The sequence below is a fragment of the Drosophila grimshawi genome, unplaced genomic scaffold (assembly GCF_018153295.1).
Source record: "Drosophila grimshawi isolate 15287-2541.00 unplaced genomic scaffold, ASM1815329v1 contig_311, whole genome shotgun sequence".
NCBI classification, from domain to species: Eukaryota; Metazoa; Arthropoda; class Insecta; order Diptera; family Drosophilidae; genus Drosophila; species Drosophila grimshawi.
Window position 1 is genome coordinate 1235055 of NW_025063098.1, and position 18255 is coordinate 1253309.

At 40.0% G+C, this 18255-nt stretch overlaps 6 protein-coding genes across 7 annotated transcripts; 4 read left to right on the forward strand and 2 right to left on the reverse strand.

The window, feature by feature from the left end:
- The first annotated feature begins 242 nt into the window (after positions 1 to 242).
- LOC6564230 (zinc finger protein 347) lies at positions 243 to 1972 on the forward strand. The gene is made up of 4 exons (XM_001990668.2): positions 243 to 490; positions 548 to 1362; positions 1435 to 1680; positions 1742 to 1972. The coding sequence occupies exons 1-4, from the start codon at positions 317 to 319 to the stop codon at positions 1878 to 1880; spliced, it is 1374 nt and encodes a 457-aa protein (XP_001990704.2). The 5' UTR covers positions 243 to 316; the 3' UTR covers positions 1881 to 1972.
- On the reverse strand, positions 1911 to 3669 carry LOC6564229 (zinc finger protein 771). The gene is made up of 4 exons (XM_001990667.3): positions 3378 to 3669; positions 2500 to 3314; positions 2298 to 2432; positions 1911 to 2243 (listed from the first exon to the last, which is right to left on the reverse strand). Exons 1-4 carry the CDS (start codon positions 3498 to 3500, stop codon positions 2003 to 2005), a joined length of 1314 nt encoding a protein of 437 aa, XP_001990703.1. The 5' UTR covers positions 3501 to 3669; the 3' UTR covers positions 1911 to 2002.
- Positions 3670 to 5259: 1590 nt separating this feature from the next.
- LOC6564228 (transcription factor Ouib) lies at positions 5260 to 7014 on the forward strand. 2 transcript variants are annotated; one of them, XM_001990666.3, is made up of 6 exons: positions 5260 to 5503; positions 5573 to 5698; positions 5765 to 6282; positions 6343 to 6477; positions 6544 to 6654; positions 6800 to 7014. In XM_001990666.3, the coding sequence occupies exons 1-6, from the start codon at positions 5372 to 5374 to the stop codon at positions 6927 to 6929; spliced, it is 1152 nt and encodes a 383-aa protein (XP_001990702.1). In that variant the 5' UTR covers positions 5260 to 5371; the 3' UTR covers positions 6930 to 7014. The 2 variants fall into 2 exon arrangements, with proteins under 2 accessions (XP_001990702.1, XP_032592955.1); XM_032737064.2 differs by having other exon boundaries at positions 5338 to 5503; positions 5756 to 6282.
- A 293-nt stretch (positions 7015 to 7307) lies between these two features.
- On the forward strand, positions 7308 to 9141 carry LOC6563002 (transcription factor Ouib). Its single transcript, XM_001990665.3, has 4 exons — positions 7308 to 7480; positions 7541 to 8493; positions 8564 to 8674; positions 8737 to 9141. The coding sequence occupies exons 1-4, from the start codon at positions 7322 to 7324 to the stop codon at positions 8834 to 8836; spliced, it is 1323 nt and encodes a 440-aa protein (XP_001990701.2). The 5' UTR covers positions 7308 to 7321; the 3' UTR covers positions 8837 to 9141.
- A 142-nt stretch (positions 9142 to 9283) lies between these two features.
- LOC6563001 (histone-lysine N-methyltransferase PRDM9) lies at positions 9284 to 10672 on the forward strand. Its single transcript, XM_001990664.2, has 4 exons — positions 9284 to 9408; positions 9473 to 10260; positions 10330 to 10401; positions 10469 to 10672. Exons 1-4 carry the CDS (start codon positions 9292 to 9294, stop codon positions 10632 to 10634), a joined length of 1143 nt encoding a protein of 380 aa, XP_001990700.1. The 5' UTR covers positions 9284 to 9291; the 3' UTR covers positions 10635 to 10672.
- Positions 10673 to 10702: 30 nt separating this feature from the next.
- On the reverse strand, positions 10703 to 13049 carry LOC6563000 (zinc finger protein 558). The gene is made up of 5 exons (XM_001990663.2): positions 12773 to 13049; positions 12245 to 12705; positions 11359 to 12161; positions 10922 to 11299; positions 10703 to 10846 (listed from the first exon to the last, which is right to left on the reverse strand). The coding sequence occupies exons 1-5, from the start codon at positions 12996 to 12998 to the stop codon at positions 10723 to 10725; spliced, it is 1992 nt and encodes a 663-aa protein (XP_001990699.1). The 5' UTR covers positions 12999 to 13049; the 3' UTR covers positions 10703 to 10722.
- Between the last annotated feature and the right edge of the window lie 5206 nt (positions 13050 to 18255).

An 18255-nucleotide genomic window follows, 5' to 3' on the forward strand; every position in this document is an offset into this window, starting at 1 on the left:
TGGTTTTTAAACAATTTTGAAATTTGCGAAATAATTTTTGAAATTGCACAACATAAATCTTTGAAATTAAAATGGTAGTTATAATCATTTTTTTTTTTTTTTTAATAAAACGAGATTTTACAAATAAAAATCATCTCTAATTTGAATAGAATTTTGTATATTTATTAAATTAAAATTAAACTGCATACCAAAATATAAAGGACAAGCAAGCTGCCAACTTGCTTCAAATTGCCCAACACTCTTGTTGAGCAACACTACTAAACGAGCAACTCTGTCGAGAACAGTAAACAAAAATTTGTTAATAATTCTGCCCACAATGGATGAAAAAACACCAGATGCGAATGCAAACAAATGCCGAGTGTGTTTAGAGGAATGCGAGCAGAGCAAAATGCGAGCACTCTTCACAAACGCGGCGAGTGATGTGGTGGAAAGTGACGATTACGATAATCAGCGATTGAACCGTAAAATTGAATATTGTTGCGGCGTCAGGGTAAGCCGGATCTGGCAGCCAACTGATCAAACCACATGCTGAAAGTTCATTTTTCAGATACGCCGATCAACGCATTTGCCGTCCAATGTGTGCGAAAGGTGTTTCGATTTTGTGGCCATGTGGTACAACTTCCGGCAGATGTGCCTCAATTCCCAAGTGTATTTGGAGAGTGCGCATCTGCAGGCGGCGAAGCCTGACGAGCTGGTCGACAGTGACAGTGCGTACATGGAATATCTGTTTGAGACGCTCCAGCTGAACACTCATCGCTGCGACTCCAACGACGACGAGGAGCAGGAGGAGGAGGAGGATCTACAATCGGCTGGCTCTGCGGAAATTGATGGTGATTTTCATGTCGACTACGATGAGGAGGAGGCCAATGGCTTTGTGACAGACAACGAGACGCATGATCGCTCCAAGCAACTGCTGCCCGAAATGATCAATGAGCTGGGCGCTGCTTATGAGGCGCATGAAGCTGACGCGGCGGATGCTATCGAAGTCGATCAGAGTCTGATGTACGACGACGATTGCCCGACTGCCGAAGAGGAAGAGGACAGCATGGCACTCAAGGTGGAGCATGGTGATATCGACTTTGTGGAGGACGACAACGATGACTTCCTATCGCCAACGCCATCGCCAGATCCCAAGCCAGACACAACGACCACCAAACGCAGGCCGGGACGCCCTCGCAAGCCTGACAACGAGCTCAAGTCGAAGCGAAAAATCAAAGCCCAGAAGTACGCAAAAGTCGAGCAGCAAACCGAGGAAGAGTCCACAAAATATATGTGCAACCTGTGTGGTAATGTCTACCCCAAAAAGGCAGCATTCAACGCACACATGACGGCACACACCGACTACAAGCCGCACCAGTGCGAGTAAGTTGCTCCTCGACTGCAATAATTGACTACTGAGCGATTTAATCCAACTGTTCTTCGAATTCCTTTTAGAATCTGTTACAAATCGTTTCGTCAAATGGGCGAGCTGCGCGCCCACATCCGACGCCATACGGGGGAGCGACCGTATAAGTGTCTGTATTGTGAGCGGCATTTCTACGATCGCAGCGAGAAGGTTCGTCACGAGCGGGTGCACACGAATACCCGGCCGTATGAGTGCAAGGAGTGCGGCAAGACATTCACGCACATGGCCATCCTCAAGAATCACAGCCTGATGCACTCGGGCGAGAAGAATTTCAAGTGAGTACATCCAAGTCAAACTATGTTCAGTAGTCGCAATGTTTTTCTTTAATCTTTGCAGTTGCGCCATCTGCTTGAAATCATTCACGTTGCCCCATCAGCTGAAGGCACATCTGCAAACGTTGACGCACCGGAGCAAGGAGGAGCAGGCATTTGCGAGCAGCTCCAGCAGCTACATGCTGAGCCAGGAGCAATTGTAATAGATTAAGCTAGGCTAGGCTAAAAATCAATTGTAAATTATAAGAGAAATTTATTATCGGTAAATTGTACAGCAAAAAATATGCAGCTACCACAGGAGCAATTGATTCAGTTGGAGCAGCGCCTAGCTGCTGGTGTAATCGCCATCGTCCCGATTGTAGATCAGGATGTCCACTTCACAGCGATGAACGTGCGTTCTTTCGTGCGCCTTCAGATGGTGAGGCAGGCGAAAGTCCTTGTTGCAAGTGAGACACTTGTGCGGCTTCAACTTGGAGTGGGACAATGAGTGTGCCTTCAATGTGGATGACAGTGAGAAGGTCTTCCCGCAGGTCTCACACGCATAGGGTCGTTCATTGGTGTGCGAGCTGCAAGAAGCATTTCATAAGTTGAAAGTAGTTTACAACAACTCATCAACTTACCGTTCGTGATTCCGTTGGGTGCTGCGATCCGCGAAACGGCGTCCACAGTGGGTGCACTCATAGGGTTTCTCGCCCGTGTGGGTGCGCATGTGTGTGGTCAAATTGCAGGCGGCATTGAAGCGCTTGGAGCACAGCCTGCAAGTGCAAAAATGATGACTAGAAAATGTTCCCTTCGCTCACATCACAATTGCGATGCACTTACTCGCACTCGTAGCTCCGCTCGTTGCGATGGGTGCGCATGTGGGATTTGAGCTGTGCCTGATTGCCAAACGAATTGCCGCACATGGAGCAGTTGTGCTTGACCGAATTCGAGAGTTCCAAGGCGGCGGACAGATCAATCGTAAGCGGAGCAACAGCTGCTGCCGGCTCCATTTCATTATCATTTGTAGCTGGCTCATTGTCTGCATCTGCAACTTGATTGCTATCCTGTTCGATATTTTTATCCTCATCATTATCATCATGTTCATGATCATCTTCTCTACCAGATGGATCACCCACATCCATTGCATTGTATTCGCTGTCATTGTTTTCCACCGCCTCGCTTTGAGTCAGATTTAGCATACATTTGCTGACGACAAGCACATAATCATCACTGTCATCTGCACCTGTAGCCGACGACGACTTCTCCGAGGATTGAGTTGTCGTTGTTGTTAGCAGGTCGAGCTCCTCTGACGATTCGACCTCCTGTATTACAATGTCCTCAGGAACCAGCTCCTCCTGTTCGGTGGCATTCTTCCCCGGATGTGTATTCAATATTTTCTTTGATTGGTTTGGATTTGATTGGCTGCTTTGCTTACGCGCCTGTGTCTCTATTTCGGATTCCATATCGCAATTCTCCGTATTGGCATCTACGGCGGGCACACTCGGAAAGCATTTTCTCAAGGACATGGTGCGGCGCACCGCACCTCTCAGATGGACATCGACTCGTTTGCAGCCTGTAAGGAAGGTGTGCACAAATTGCAGATGCTGCACACACTCTACACATATCTGATCTGGCAATCCGTCGTCTGGTTTCACCTTGAATAGAATTCCATATATTAATTATGCCAGTTGTAAACTGTAAAAATATTCAAATATTACAAGAACTCCAGCGTATTCCAGGAGCTGTTCGGCTAATATTGAGTCTTTGAAGAGGGGCTGCAGTTGGGAGCTAGTGCCTCCAGTGCAGGTTCGGCACATGCTCCACTTTATGCAGATTTCCATTATTTATGCTTTCAGAATTGCGAATACGATTGTAAATTAAACACAGGAGTTCATTTTGCGCCACGACGGGACTTGGAGTCAACACGGCTTCGTTTAGTTTGTTTCCACTGCATTTGAAACGCGCGTTTTCATGTCAACCTGTTGACAGGGTTTTCTTAAGCAAAACTTAAATATACATTCTAGCAAAATCAAAGAAGACTTTAAATTATGTAAAATATATATTAAATAATATCTGTCTTTAATAACAAAATTAGCTCGTCTCAAATAGTTTTGTTCCTATTATTCATAGTAATCGCATCCCGTCAAATCATTTGACATTCACAGCGAAATAAAAAAAAATGCAATCGACAAACGGTTACACTGACCCCGCTGAAGTTAAACAAATAGTCAGGGAAGCTGAAAGTTATTATAAAGTTTGTAAAGAGGCAGTAGTATTATTAATAAATACAATAAACAAGTAAATAAAGTAATAAATAAGTAAATAAAATATTTATTTACTTACTTATTGATTATTATTATTGTGTTGCCAAATAATGGATCGAAATTCGCTCTGGAGTCGTGCTTACGAAGCTTCAGGCATCCCGACAACAGTAGTCTTTCAATTTAAATTAAATTAAATTTACACGATGTAAAAATTAAAAATCCTCGAATTTGACTCGACTGAATAATGCTCCCAATTTGCATACTAACCTCCTAACTGACTAAAGATGGTAGACAAAAATAACGCGCCAATTATTTCCGATGAAAACGATTTGCATCTGTAAATACGAATTTTGAAAAGGTCATGGAAAGTCTACGTTCAGCGAATGAAAATATCGACTGCAAAGTAGGCAACGTGGAGGAATTGCTATATTTTAATCTGATGGATTAGTGCACATGTAGACAGATTCAAACGGCTATATTGACTTGGCTTAACAAGAATTTAAATATACCCGCTTTATATCATAATTATTGTTTCCCTTGCATACTACATCATCACTTACAACACCCTTTTCTTTAGATATTGGGACATATCCGTTAATTAAAAGTGCGAACTTTTATTGTGTATATTGTGATCAGCATTTCTGCAATCGCAGCGAGAAGTATCGCCACGAGTGGGGCATATGAGTGCAAGGATCAGAGCCTTGTGAGTGAGTCTCAGTCAAGCTATGTTCACTTATAACAATAGTTGTGAAATCTTTGCGGTTGGTGCATTTGCACTACGCCCTCAGCTGAAGACGCATCAGCAGAGGAAGACTCGTAGATGAAGGAAGGAACAGCTCTTGCTACTCGATGCTGAACCATCTAATAACTAAATTGTTATAAATTAAAAAAAAACTTTCATATTAGTAAATCGTGTTATTTGTGGAAGAACTGAAAAAATTAAAAATAAATGTAAAATTTAAGGGAATTTAGGAATCGCAGGAGCGTATTCTTAATGATTGATACGAAATAATAAATATTTAGTGTTATACTGACTGATTGACAGACTTGGAATATCTCTTATAGTTATGGGAAACCCCGAAAATCCTATTTATTTGTAAATTTTGTTACATGTGCTTATTTAATTTTAAGTATATACATAAATAGAGCTTTAATTGCATTATGGAAATTAAAAAAATATATCAAATTTAATAATATTTTGTGGAACTTTGTTCCCATTATATAGAACAATCGCATTCTTTGATATCCAGCGCCCAATTGCCATTCACAGTAACAATTACATTATCTAGAACACGAAAAAAATACTTAAATACTCTCAGCAAACGGTCACACTAGCCTTATGTCAAATAAAATAAAAAATAAGTAAAGGAAGCTGCAAATAAATTAAAGACGCTGTGCTAATATATTATTGTTATTATTGATAAGAAGTTTACAGACAAGATCACAGCATGCCAGAGTATATAATATGTCGAATATGTTTAACGGAAGACATAAACGCTGATACCATGACACAACTCTACGACGACCAGGACGTTCAATGTCCCCTCGTTCGCAAGATCGAGGAAATTGGCAGCATTAAGGTGAGCAATCATATAAATAAAAATACATTCACACACTTATTGCTATTCATAATTATTTTAAATATTTAGCTGCCACCGCTGGAGGACATGCCAAGCCTTCTCTGTTGCAGGTGTGTCGGTGTCTTAACCAGCGCCTATAAATTTCGGGAATTGTGCCAGGAGAGCGAGCGAGCCTTTGCCAATAGCGTTGTGAAGGTAGATCATCATAGAACTCTGCAGTAAAGGCAAAATTGATTTAATTATATATTTGAGTTCTTTAAGGCTGAACTGAAATTGGAGCCTACTGACGATCCCACCCAAATCGAAAGCGACACTGTGGAGTACATCTACGAGGCAACCAACGAGTTTATCGATCCGGATGATGATATTGAATTCGATACCATACTGGAAGAGCAATTGGAAGATACCAATGAGCAGGCAGAGGAGATTAATACTGGCTACGATGATGATTTTGAGGAAGCCGGAGAGTTGGATGAGACAAACATATTGTTGGGCAATGCCAGTGACAGTGACTACGATCCCACAGAACGATTGCGAAAGCCAAAGGTACGAAAATCCAGACATGGCAAACGTGGACGGGGACGACCTCGTAATCCGACGCATTCAGTGCTGAAGCATGTGACAGCAAAACAAACAAATGCTGCCACTGCTGCTAGTAAATCGCCTGAGGAGACCTCTACAAACATCATGTGCGAAATATGCGGCAATATCTACTCGAAGCGTGCAGCGCTGAATATTCACATGCGTCGTCACCTGTCCGAGAAGCCCTTTGAATGCGAGTATGTTGTTTGCTAGCTGCACAAATAAATCAATAATTTTACAATATAAATCTTTTCCAGAATCTGCGCTAAAACGTTCGCCGGACCCTCTGAGCTTAATCGACACATCCGAGTGCATACGGGCGAAAAGCCATTTACGTGCAAATACTGTTCCCGCTCCTTTGCCGATCGCAGTTCGAATATACGTCACGAAAGGTTCCGTCTAATAATTTACTTTCTATTGTAAATATTAATACTGTTTTATGTTTATTTCCTTTGCAGAACCCACACAAACGAACGTCCTTTTACCTGTGGCACTTGTGGCAAGTCTTTTTCTTATTCGAATGTCCTTAAGAATCACATGCTGACACACACAGGGGAAAAACCCTTTTTGTACGTATATCCTCTTCGTGTGCAAGGATAAAATTCGCATAGTTTTAGATTTTTGTTTGATTAAAAAAATATGTTTCTTTTTGAGTGCTTTAATGCCAGTAGCATTATCATACTACATATATATTTAATAATTGAATCTTTTTAGATGCATTCCGTGCAATAAGACATTCTCCCGCAAACATCAATTGGAGCAGCACATGGGCACAATGACCCATCAGCAGACTGTTAAAGCTCTCCAGCCGAGCGACGCGATCCGACACACTGAAATATATTAGTCATTGTTTGTAATTCAATTATTTAGTTTTAACGTATTTGTAAATTAAAATCTTTATTTTAAATAGAAGAGTACAAAATTTAAGAATTCAAAGGCATTAACAAATTTACATTGAGCCTTCAATTTGAGATTGCGTCTGTTCTTATATCTTATATATTATATTCAGTTCTCATGACGATATCGGATATACTTGTAACATATTTTCGCATAACTTCATTATACTCTTTTTAAGGTAAAGTTTCAAATTGCAATTCTGTTGTATATCCAAATACTTCCTCTTCACCAAAAACCATTCACAACGAACTTCAGCTGCTGACACACAGCTGATTTTTGCTTGTAAATACAACAAATTGTTTTCAAAAATAAATATATACGTATGTTTACATATAATATATGAACTTTAAATCGGATTATGTTTTATTAAACATTCTAAAAATGCCGGTGCAATGTCGTACTTGTGCAAGCGTCATCTACAACATGAACGCCAAGAATCTATTTGAGATCGAGAACTCTGAAATCCTAATGAGCATTAAATTAGTAGCTGGAACCACGGTAAGGTTGTCTTTATCTGTACGTGGTGCATATCCATAATTATGATCATTTTATGTACAGCTTGAAAGACGCCCAGATCTACCATCACACATATGCGCTTGCTGTATGCTCGACTTAAAAGTGGCCGCATATCGCATGAAAGTATTCCGCGACCGCTGCATCAAGACTCAAGAGGAACTGCTTAGTTGCAGCTCCCGTTTGGAGCAGCCCTTTGAGGAGGAATACTCAGACATTGGCTATGATGATGAAGCGAAACAGGAACTTGACACTGACTACGACGAATTGCCCATTGCAATTGACAAACTGGAGGAGAACGAAGTCAGCGATGTTGAGGACGACGAGTTGATTGAATTTGAAGAAGACAACAACAATCCAACTGACATGGAATCTGATCTTAATGAGGACACGAGTGAAGATGTCGACTCTTTGATTAAGAGCGTGCAAAACGAAATTGACAACATTTGCAGATACAGCAGCGATAGTCAAGAGACACTTGAAGACTTTCGGGAGCTCTCCGACAACGATGACGACTGCATGGACTTATTTACAGACACTACTAATCCCACAATTTTCAACAACGTTCCGAATAAAACGATACACCAAAAAACTAATAGAAGACCCAACAGGAAAAAATGCAAACAGTTATCGACTGAGAGCAATTCGGATGCGGCTGGACACGACAGCAACACAATCCACAGAGTTAAGAAAACCTACACCAGTTGGAAGAATCTGACAGAGGAGGAGATAGTTGAACGCAGGCGGCAACGACGACGTGGTGACTATGTCTGCGATCAGTGTGGCAGGCACTTTAATGACCAGAGCAACTTCAAATTGCATCTTCTTCGACACTCCGGTGTCAAAAACTTCAAATGCGGTCAGTGCAGCAAACTCTACTACACGGAGCATCTGCTTCAACTGCACGAGCGGATCGTGCACCAGGGTGAGCGGCCTTATGCCTGCAAATACTGCGATAAAACTTTCAACAGCAGCACCACGCGTGTAATGCATGAACGGTAAGTGTTTATTTGATGCTGTCATTGCGAACTGTATAATTTTATGTATATATTGTATTTCCTGTTTCAGATCGCATACGAATACACGTCCATATTCCTGTGACTATTGCGGTAAATCATTTATTTCTGCATCTGGTCTCAAGCGACATGATTTAACTCACAACGGCGTTCGGCCATACTAGTAAGTATTTATTCTGAATACATGCGACGATTTGGTCCTAATACCATTTGTATATATTTTAGCTGTTCCATATGCGACAAATCATTTCAAAGAAATACTCATTTGAAGGCCCACTTGCGTTCCAAACTACACGCTTCGAGAGAAACAAACATCGGTTTATAGAGTGAATTCCAAGAGAAGAAAAATGCGCTTATGTTACAAAAAAAAAAAACATTAGTAGTAAAAGACAAAAATAATCATATAGACCTTAATATTAAATCGCTTGTGGATATATTTAATTCAACTTGCCAATAGCAAATCCGTTTCTAGAAAAAGATTCAAATGATTTCACAGAGACCAACTCCTTTTGGTATCCGTTACCCCACCAATCTCCAGTTAAAGAAGTTCAATCCTTCCAAACAGGTTAATATTTGTCAACCCAAAAGAGTTCCTCGTACTTTTTATTTTAAGTAAATAAATCGCTTATTCGCCAATTTCAAATAAACCAGTGTATACATATTTGTCTATTTTTTTTTATCTGTTTGGTATTATTATGCATTTTTTGTGTATTTTATTGTTTTCGTGATACGGTCGCGTTGTCAACAAATTGAACGAGTTTTAGCTGGGTTTTTATTGAAATGGAGGATTTTTGCCGTACCTGCGGCAAAACAGTGGATGCAGAAATTTGCATCAACATTTTCTCTCCAATGGGTCGTCGTCTTTTGCACAGCGTGCGCACAATAACAAACTGCTGGGTACAAACACAGTGGACTCTTAAGAATCTCAAATTGTTATATGCAAATGTGTTCTTTCATTCAGGTGGAGAACGCTGCCGGGTTTCCCATCTATATCTGCGAAGAGTGTCAAATACTGCTGAAGAAAATTAACTCCTTTCGAAAACGCTGCACAAAAATTGAGGCGTTCCTCACTAGACGTAAAAGTAAACTGAGCTCAAGCAATGGAATCTCGCCTGCTGCATCAGATAAGGCGAAGAGCAACGATCCGCTTCGAATTGAGGAACCGGATGAGCTTGGCACAACGGATATTAAGGTAGAGCCAACGACCACCACACATCTCAACCGGAGCGGCGACGATTGTGGTGGCATCGAACCAATGAGCAACTCTTATTACGAAGATCAACCAGATTCTGAAGGCTTTGACCGTTTATCTTTTGATGAGGATTTAGAGGAGGCGCCCACTGATGATGCCGCCAATGCCGACATGGTCCAGAAAAACTCAATCGCTGAAGTCCCTTGCAGAAAGTCCAAGCGCAACTACACGATGCGTGTGGGAAAGAGAACTATGTATATCAAGCTGACCGATGACCAACAGCCCAAACGCATTGTGGATCGCGAGCGACAATGGGCCTCGGCGCGACCCTGCATTTGTGAGCACTGTGGTCGCCAATTCAAGGACGGCAGCAATCTTAACGTGCACCTTTTGCGGCACACCGGCACCAAGAACTACGAATGCACCGAGTGCAATGAGAAGTGCTACACGCTGCATCTGCTGCGACGACATCAGCTCAAGCATACAGAAGGTCCATACGAGTGCACCTTCTGTGGACTCCAATATAGTACAAAGAGCTCACGTGTGCGGCACGAACGGTGAGTTAAAAGTGGGAGTTAGTTATTCTGGGCCTTAGAGATCACAGTGGTACTTCAATTTATTTGCAGTGAGGCTTGCAAGAAAGGTCGAGGGCCGCAGTCAAAAACGGAGCTCATCAAACGAGGCGAACGCACCTTTCAGTAAGTGTTATTTGCTATTGTTTAAAATTACTTAACTTAAGTATATCATTTTGTTTTGTTTGCTCAGCTGTGATGTCTGTGATCTTTGGTTCCTGCGGGCCGGCAACCTAACGCAGCATATGAATTCCTCCAATCACATTGCGAATGCGCGCTTGAAAACCAAAAAATTCCAATCCAAACAAAAGAAATCGCTGAACATGGACACAAGAGATGATGGGAACACAATTTTGTAACTTTGAGACTTAATTTAATAAAATGAAGTTGCAATTTAGCTGTGCTTCTAATATTGACTTAAAACAACTGAGAGTCTACCGTTCCCGTTTAATTTGAGTCCTCAATAATTTCCATCTTTGTCACCTTTTGCACATTTTCCTTATGCATTTTACTAAATTGATGCGAATACAAATTGAACTTGTATCGAAACAAGGCGTTGCAAACGTCACACCTGCAAGCAAAAGTTATTTGTTTGTTAGTCATAAGTAATTATTGTTTGGTTAATAGTGCCTTAGATTGCACCCACCTATAAGGACGTTCACCCGTATGGATTCGTTCATGCTCCTTCAGCTTGCAGCGCACATAGAAACCCTTGAGACAAATATCGCACTCGTAGGGACGTTTGCTGTCGTGTTTCACTTCGTGCTTCTTTTTCGCCTGCGGATCGGGGAATCTCATATCGCAGACCTTGCACTTGAATGGCTTCACGCCGATGTGCTGATTAATATGCCAATTTAGTGCATATTTTGTCGCGTAGCTCTTGTCACAATACGTACAAAAGTGACGAACTGTTGTCTTTTGGTTCTGGCCATCCTGCGATTGCTGATCTCCCTCTTTCAATTCGAGTTTCTTGTTCAAACGATTCTCGTTCCGATGAATGCGCGGCGATGCTCCATGCACATTCCTGTAATAACGATATGTATATAAATTAAATTTGATTATATCTTAACATGATCGACGTACTTTTCGTGCAGATAACGAGTATTGGACGAACCAAAGGCTTTTTTACAAAAATTGCAGGTAAATGGTAGCTCGCCTCTGTGCCGCACACGCAAGTGAATGTTTCGCATATACGAATCATAGAATTTCTTCGGGCATTCGGGGCATGTGTAGTTCTTTGTGCGCGTGTGGCGCAACATGTGTATCGTTAAATTGCATCTGACGCGAAAGGATGCGCCGCACTGATCGCACACATAATTAAGGGGCATCGCTCTGATCTGTTCACGGCGTATCCGATTTCTTTCCTCTTTCGTGCGTTTTGGTCTTATGGGTTTTGGCTCGCGAGGCTTTCGCTTCCTTTGCCTTGCTGCTGGCTTCTGCATTGCAACTATTCCCCTTTTCTGCCTTGGACGCGGTGTCTTATCCTTGCCCTTGTATTCATTTAAAAGATCTTCATAGATTTGCGCACCCAAGGCTATACTATTTGGATCTGCGGCCGATGGACTCTGCCCTACCACTGCCTGAATCATTTGTTGGCTCAAAGGCTCAATGACAGTTGTCTGGTTGCCTGTATCATCTACCGAAAATACTGAGACAAACTCATCCTTTACAAGCATATCTTGCTCTTGATGTCCATCCGGCTGCTCGTCCCAACCATCTCCATCTTCTGAGATGCTTTCATTGATAACAGCTGGGATTACATCAGCGACTCCTGCGGCAAGTTGTAGTTCCGTTCGTATACACGCTTCCCGAAATGCAATTGCTGTGCGCAGATTGGCAACGCAGCTTGAACACATCACGGCAGAACCTTCATCTTTGCACTGAATCTGCAATGAAAACAACACTTGTTAAAATTATCTATTTAGATAAGTTGTTTTCATCTCTGTCTTGCATATATACATATACCAACCCAAATTCCAGTAATAACTTCGATGTGATATAACATCACAGCGTTTTGCGAGTCACACAGATCTTTCGAGCTCTCATCCAATACAAATTGTGCAAAGCAGGTGCGACATCTCTTTTGTTCAACAAGCCTTTGATCCTGGCCACTGCTCTTAGTGCTGCAGTCCAGCTCTTCGGCGAGTGGATCGTGTTCAATGGGCGTGGGTGTAAATGGAACGAATGCATTGCCTGTGGCACTAACAAAATCAGGGACAGAGTTAATGCCGGTGTTTCTGATAAAGTTCGGAGCGATTACAATTGCTCCGCTTGCCTCAGCCGCCTCCCGCGCCGACGCCTCTTCGAGCAGTTCAGCGACCAACTTTTTGTTCTTCTTCTTTTCGGATCGCTCTCGTTCGAGCGCACTTATATCGTTGTTGTTGATGCAGGGCACGGCGCCTGGTCTCAGTGTTCGCTTTGAGCACAATCCTGCATATAAATCTCAGTTAAAGTTGATGTGCATACCTTTTGCTAATTTGTTAAGAGTAACACAAACCCATTTGAAATTGTAATGCTCCTTGGATATCGTCCTCTTTAAAGTGCTCATTGCAAATGACGCTCTTTGCCGTTGCCTTCAGTTTGTCTCTGCTGCTTTTGCGGCAAAACGCAACCCATTTTTTCAAAATATCTGGGTTTTTCGGAAAGCTAAAGAAGCTCAACTGTTCGGAGTGTTTTTGTTTTGACTTGAACTTGTTTGTGCAATTGTGCACCGCGCATTTCATTTTTAAGCTATTTCTTTTCTTATTTGTGACGTCGCATTGCAGACCTAGTGCCAGGGCTGCCACACATTTTCTGACCAGTAAAGCAGTAAAGCAATCGATGTTTAATCGATATATTTTTGTATTGCCGACAAATCTAAATATTGGCGGGGAAATTTTTTAAGCGCACAGCAGATAAAATTAAATATTAAAAATAAACTTCAGTCTGTTTATTTATAAAACTTTGAGCGGAAGTAGGCGCCCAAGCTTGACTTCCTATTGAAGTTATCATTGTAAACTTTTTAGCTATTTTGAAATTGGTCAATTAGATATACCAAAACAGCCAGCAGCAGATTTGTTGCATAACTGAAATGAAGAATCCGACTTCTCAGGCCACAATAACTCTCTATGTCTGTTGTGGAAGAAAAACGAGTACTATAATTAAATAAAATAAGTACCAGTAAATTACTTTTTATGTTGAGATCGCCGCAATGTTTAAAGGTATAGGGCTTTTCGCCCTGATGTTGGCTGCGCTTGTGCAAGTTATTCCACACACTTATATTTATTGTCTCCTGAAGTACTGTTTGATTGCCTGCCACGACAAATGAGATCCTGCTAAATTCTTTAAGGTATCTCTTCTTGGATTGCTTCCATTTTGGCCATTTTTACATTCAATGATATGCTTCTTTCATACGTTGGGCTTGTATTCTCATCAGTGGTTTGGTTGCCAGTCACAACTGGCAAGTGCCGAGTAATGATCTCAATAAAAGCCTGTTTTCTTTGATTACGGATAAGTGCAGAGTGATGGGAATCGTTTGCAGTAAAATTATTTTGGATTTGAGATTTAACTCCTCGCTATATGAGTCGGCTCTACTCGAGAGGAGTTGTGTATCAAGCAAATCGTGAATTCAATATTAAACGACTTTTAATTATTTTGCCTTTTGACTCGTAACTGGCACGCCCACATGTCACTCTTTCATCCTCCAATAGGGGTGCTCATAGCTACATCATGCATTCCGTGACATATTCAATTCAAAACCAACTCTACATTTGCTTGAAATAGGCAGCATAACTGAAATTGGAAAAGATTTTGCTGGTCAACTGCTTTGGCTGTCGTCAAATTTTAATATGCATGTAACCCTAAAGGGGCGGACACCGCTGCCCCGGGGGTCGATTCTGGCGATGATTCATGGCTCCAGCTTTATCGCCTCTGCGTAGATTTTATTTAGGGGTAGCAAAAGCGTTGCAGCATAACTTTATTATTTTGGGTCAGCATGTAGCTCAATCTCTCACTTGCCACACATTAAATGCAAACAAATCAGGCATCAAATTGCTTTGAACTGAACTGTTTTTTGTTGACAAGTTTAAGGTCAGCCCTTATGTGTGCTCAAATGAAAAAGTTTTTAATTTGATATTGTATGTAAAAATGCAATTAAAGTTTATTTTGTATACTACTACAGAAGGTAGACGAAAAGATAGAGATGAATATTATGTGGAGTCACAGATATCCTCGACATATCTTTTCAAATTTGTAATTGTGTTTATCTTCTGCTCTTGCCACATTAATCTGCATGATTATTGGCACTCGTATTCAATAAATTCTTAATGTGACATTGACCCACAAAACCAATGCCAGGCCAGAGGCCTTTGCTAAGACGTACGGGTGAATGCAATCACTGGTTCAACAAAAAGAAAAGAAAACCCCATGACTGATTAAATCAGTGATTAAGGTAAAAAGAAAGGATTGCCAAAGGCCGTCAAGGCGTTGAGGAAAAACCGTTTCTTATTGTTTACATTTCACCTCTGTCCGTAATTTTCTGTGAACCCGATCAGGGTAAAGAACGTGGATTGAGGATTAAAGACGTTGACTATACTGTGCTAATTTCAACGGAGGGGTTGCTCTATGTGCAAAATACGTGACACATTTCAACCCGAGCCGAAGGACCAAGGACTTATTGCTCTTGCAACTTTATTTGCCCCCTTTAATGCCAGTTATTTGATAGCTCGTAAATTTGTTCGATCGCAGACAACGATTTTCGCACTGTGGGAATTTCCTCTTGATCAATGGCTGCATAGGGTTACAATTCAAGAAACAGCATCTGGGATTGCTTAGCAAGCAAGACATGCTTTTATGTACCTACCATGACAATATTTTAAGTGCTTAATTAAGAGCTCAAGTTGGTGCTCAACACACCTTCGTACTAATGTGTTTTATCCAAATCGCTTTTTGATTTCCCTTGACCACAATAAAGTTGGCAACATTTGCACTTCCTTTTTTTACGGTAAAAGTGAAAATTATTTTTCATTGTGTGTTTGCATTTATGTAAATTAATTTTTTGCTTATTTGACGCGTGTCCAGCAAAGTTATGCCCTTAAGTGACCATTCTAAATGTTGGCAAGTTGCCAACAGTTTATCCTGCATCGTATTTGTTGTTTTTATGCTCTGAAAATTTGTGAAAAGAATAAAACGAAAACTGGTAAATATTGCGCCCAGAAGCATCTACAGAAACGCTTTAATCTCAGAGGTAATTTTATTTTAGGTGTGTGATTAAGAATTGGTCAAAGGTCAGTCACTTCTTTAAAGTTCGCATCTCTCTCAGCGTATATCCCTATACGCGATTAAAATAGGTGCAGAGGTATAAAAATATGAGCCATTACTGGCATATCTATCTATCCTTGAAAACTCTTTGTTAAATAAGACCAGAGTTTATTCTAGAATGAATTTTCAGTAGAGAGATGCAGTACATTACTAAGTACTAAAATTGGTGACGAAATTTGAAGCTGAGTACAGAGTATCTTCTAGTTAACTTTCCTCTCTAGCTTTTTTACTTTATTTTATTTGTCGTTTTTATTTTCATTTTAAATTTATGATTTTAAATGTTGGACAAATGCTACACTTCGGCAAAGGTTTCGCCTATGTTGTTGTCATGGTCACGAACATCATTCAAGATGGAAAGACTGGAAAGGGTAGACCCATCACAAAAAGGACAAAGGATACGGATGCTGGGCGACATTACTTGACTGTGTGTTAAATTGTTTATGACACACAGAAGAGCGTTGCGTGTACTCATCATTATTTAAGTGGCCTTCATCTCTTTGCTCGCAAAATTTTGACAAACAGGAGAGAAAATTTAAGAGACAGGAATAAATCTTGCGTTGAATGGAAAAGAGAAAACTGAATGATCTTAAGTTATATTTGGCGGTTTTTTGCAAATATATGTAGTTTCTCCAACAATGAGTAAAAGGCAAATAAACGGGACTATTTCGATGTAAGGCAATTCCATCTCAGGATTGCAAAACATTTCAGAAATATGATGAAGACCAATGCATTTTGATGAAAAGTTGCAGAGCCGTTTGCTCAAATAGCCACAAGACCGTAATGCTCAAGGGAAAACTACGCAACCCTTTGGTGCGGGCAGGATATTTTGAGATGAGACTACTTTTGCAGCAGCCACGGACGTCATTAAAAAAAAGGAATAGTTTTTTGATGATTTTTCTCTACCTGGAAATATGAAACTTTTTAAAATCAAATAGGGTTGTCAACTTCTTGACAAGTGACCATTAATTTAAAGTAGTCAAAGTAGTCAATTGTCTCATAAATCAAGCAAGGACTTGGTTCATATTACAAATTTTTAGAGTTAGTTGAACGTGTTGATATTTAGTTAGATGGCTAATTCACCCCTTATTGTTGAGATCTTGGCCAGCAGGCACAATAAACATTTATAATAAATTCAATAAACATTTCAATAAATTAGTGAGAATGTATTAGAAAAATATTTCCGGTACGCAAAAATAAAATCGGAAGAATATAGAATCGCAACCCCCAATTCAATATTAAACAGTGATCGCAGAACAAATGCTTTCAGAATAAAACTTTCTCTGATAATGTTGTTTTTCAGTAGACTGCAAGTTTCGTAAAATCCAACAATATTGAAGGTAAATAAATTAACTAACAAAACGTTTTTAATAATAAACGCAGACCAGACCGTATTTAGGAACAAGAGACTCAGAGAACAAAAATCATAGCTAAAATCTTGTTCTCCCCTTATGAAAACAAAACCATTTAAGAACTAAATAATTTAGATTAAGACAGATATGTTACAAATCGAATTCTGCAGTTGTTAATTATCTGGAAATCACATTGTAAAATAAAAACATGCTTCGATCATGATATCCTGTTCTACAGGATCGTTGTGCCAGCGTTATATGCCCCATTGCGCAACTGATAGATTTTCCCACAATAAAATAAAAACGCATAGAAAATTACATAAAAAAGAAATGGAAGAGTAAACCAATCCTTCCTCAATTGGATGCCAAACTCATAAGAACATATTTGTCTGAGCAGGCAGCGAAATCCTTTTTGTAAGGACACGTTTGCATGTGTGTGTGTTTTTATGCGTGACTGAAAGGATTGCGTTGTAAGAAAGAAGAATTTAGGTCAATCGTCTCGCAAAACGCGTATTTTCGACAACGTCTAAACAGTCACTTCGAAAAGGCAGCTGAAGATGATCGACAAAAGACCAAAATTAGATTAAAAAAAAAGGTTGAAGTTTGAAGTAATCGAACGCACAATTCTCTTTTGCTAGATCAATTACTTCTAAAAACAGAAAAATAACTAGCTGATTAGTTGGACGTTAAGTTTTAAAGGACTTTTTCAGTATATATTACCAATAAAAACCCAAAAGCGTTTTGGAAGAGCTCGAGTATTGCAACTGCAACCCTTTAATTATCCTTTCGAATTACGCTTTTATCTTCTTCAATCACATCTCAAATTCCAGCACATTTTACAACAATTTTCCCTTAAAAAAAGTTAAAGTATCGTGTGACATTATATGATATCATTAATTTTAATATTGTCATTAGTTTTACGGCGCAGACCAAAAAAAACTTGAAGTTCCTTCGAATGTTGAGCATTAAATAAGAAAATCGGTGAGAAAATTATTGCGATCGTTAATGAATCTCTCAGCAACTTTGACTAATTCATAAGGATCATCAATCAAATTGGACACTCTCTGAAAAGAGGCAAATGTTTATTATAAATTATTTGGCCAACTTCATTGCCTTTTCCGTTTGTTTTTGCTAAGAAGCGTAAAAATTGCTTAAAAAAAAGTCAATTTTTTCATTTAATTTTCATTTGCGCCAAATGGGCAAAAAAATTGTATCAGCTGCCGATCAAATAACGAAAAAACGAGCATTTTTTACAACCCTTCAAAATTCATAAAAATTAATAAATTAGTTCGATTTTTGCAATGCGGACCTGATGCCCAAAGCAAATTTAAAA

Coding starts and splice junctions, on each gene's coding strand:
- LOC6564230 (XM_001990668.2), top strand. CDS start 317: ATGGATGAAAAAACACCAGATGCGAATGCAAACAAATGCCGAGTGTGT. Junction 491..547: donor AATATTGTTGCGGCGTCAGG/GTAAGCCGGATC, acceptor TTCATTTTTCAG/ATACGCCGATCAACGCATTT. Junction 1,681..1,741: donor TCGGGCGAGAAGAATTTCAA/GTGAGTACATCC, acceptor TAATCTTTGCAG/TTGCGCCATCTGCTTGAAAT.
- LOC6564229 (XM_001990667.3), bottom strand. CDS start 3,500: ATGGAAATCTGCATAAAGTGGAGCATGTGCCGAACCTGCACTGGAGGC. Junction 2,433..2,499: donor GAGCGGAGCTACGAGTGCGA/GTAAGTGCATCG, acceptor TTGCACTTGCAG/GCTGTGCTCCAAGCGCTTCA. Junction 2,244..2,297: donor ACCCAACGGAATCACGAACG/GTAAGTTGATGA, acceptor TGCTTCTTGCAG/CTCGCACACCAATGAACGAC.
- LOC6564228 (XM_032737064.2), top strand. CDS start 5,372: ATGCCAGAGTATATAATATGTCGAATATGTTTAACGGAAGACATAAAC. Junction 5,504..5,572: donor AGGAAATTGGCAGCATTAAG/GTGAGCAATCAT, acceptor TTAAATATTTAG/CTGCCACCGCTGGAGGACAT. Junction 6,655..6,799: donor ACAGGGGAAAAACCCTTTTT/GTACGTATATCC, acceptor GAATCTTTTTAG/ATGCATTCCGTGCAATAAGA.
- LOC6563002 (XM_001990665.3), top strand. CDS start 7,322: ATGAACTTTAAATCGGATTATGTTTTATTAAACATTCTAAAAATGCCG. Junction 7,481..7,540: donor AATTAGTAGCTGGAACCACG/GTAAGGTTGTCT, acceptor TTTTATGTACAG/CTTGAAAGACGCCCAGATCT. Junction 8,494..8,563: donor ACGCGTGTAATGCATGAACG/GTAAGTGTTTAT, acceptor TTCCTGTTTCAG/ATCGCATACGAATACACGTC.
- LOC6563001 (XM_001990664.2), top strand. CDS start 9,292: ATGGAGGATTTTTGCCGTACCTGCGGCAAAACAGTGGATGCAGAAATT. Junction 9,409..9,472: donor GCACAATAACAAACTGCTGG/GTACAAACACAG, acceptor TCTTTCATTCAG/GTGGAGAACGCTGCCGGGTT. Junction 10,402..10,468: donor CGAGGCGAACGCACCTTTCA/GTAAGTGTTATT, acceptor TTGTTTGCTCAG/CTGTGATGTCTGTGATCTTT.
- LOC6563000 (XM_001990663.2), bottom strand. CDS start 12,998: ATGAAATGCGCGGTGCACAATTGCACAAACAAGTTCAAGTCAAAACAA. Junction 12,706..12,772: donor AGCATTACAATTTCAAATGG/GTTTGTGTTACT, acceptor ATTTATATGCAG/GATTGTGCTCAAAGCGAACA. Junction 10,847..10,921: donor ACGGGTGAACGTCCTTATAG/GTGGGTGCAATC, acceptor TTTTGCTTGCAG/GTGTGACGTTTGCAACGCCT.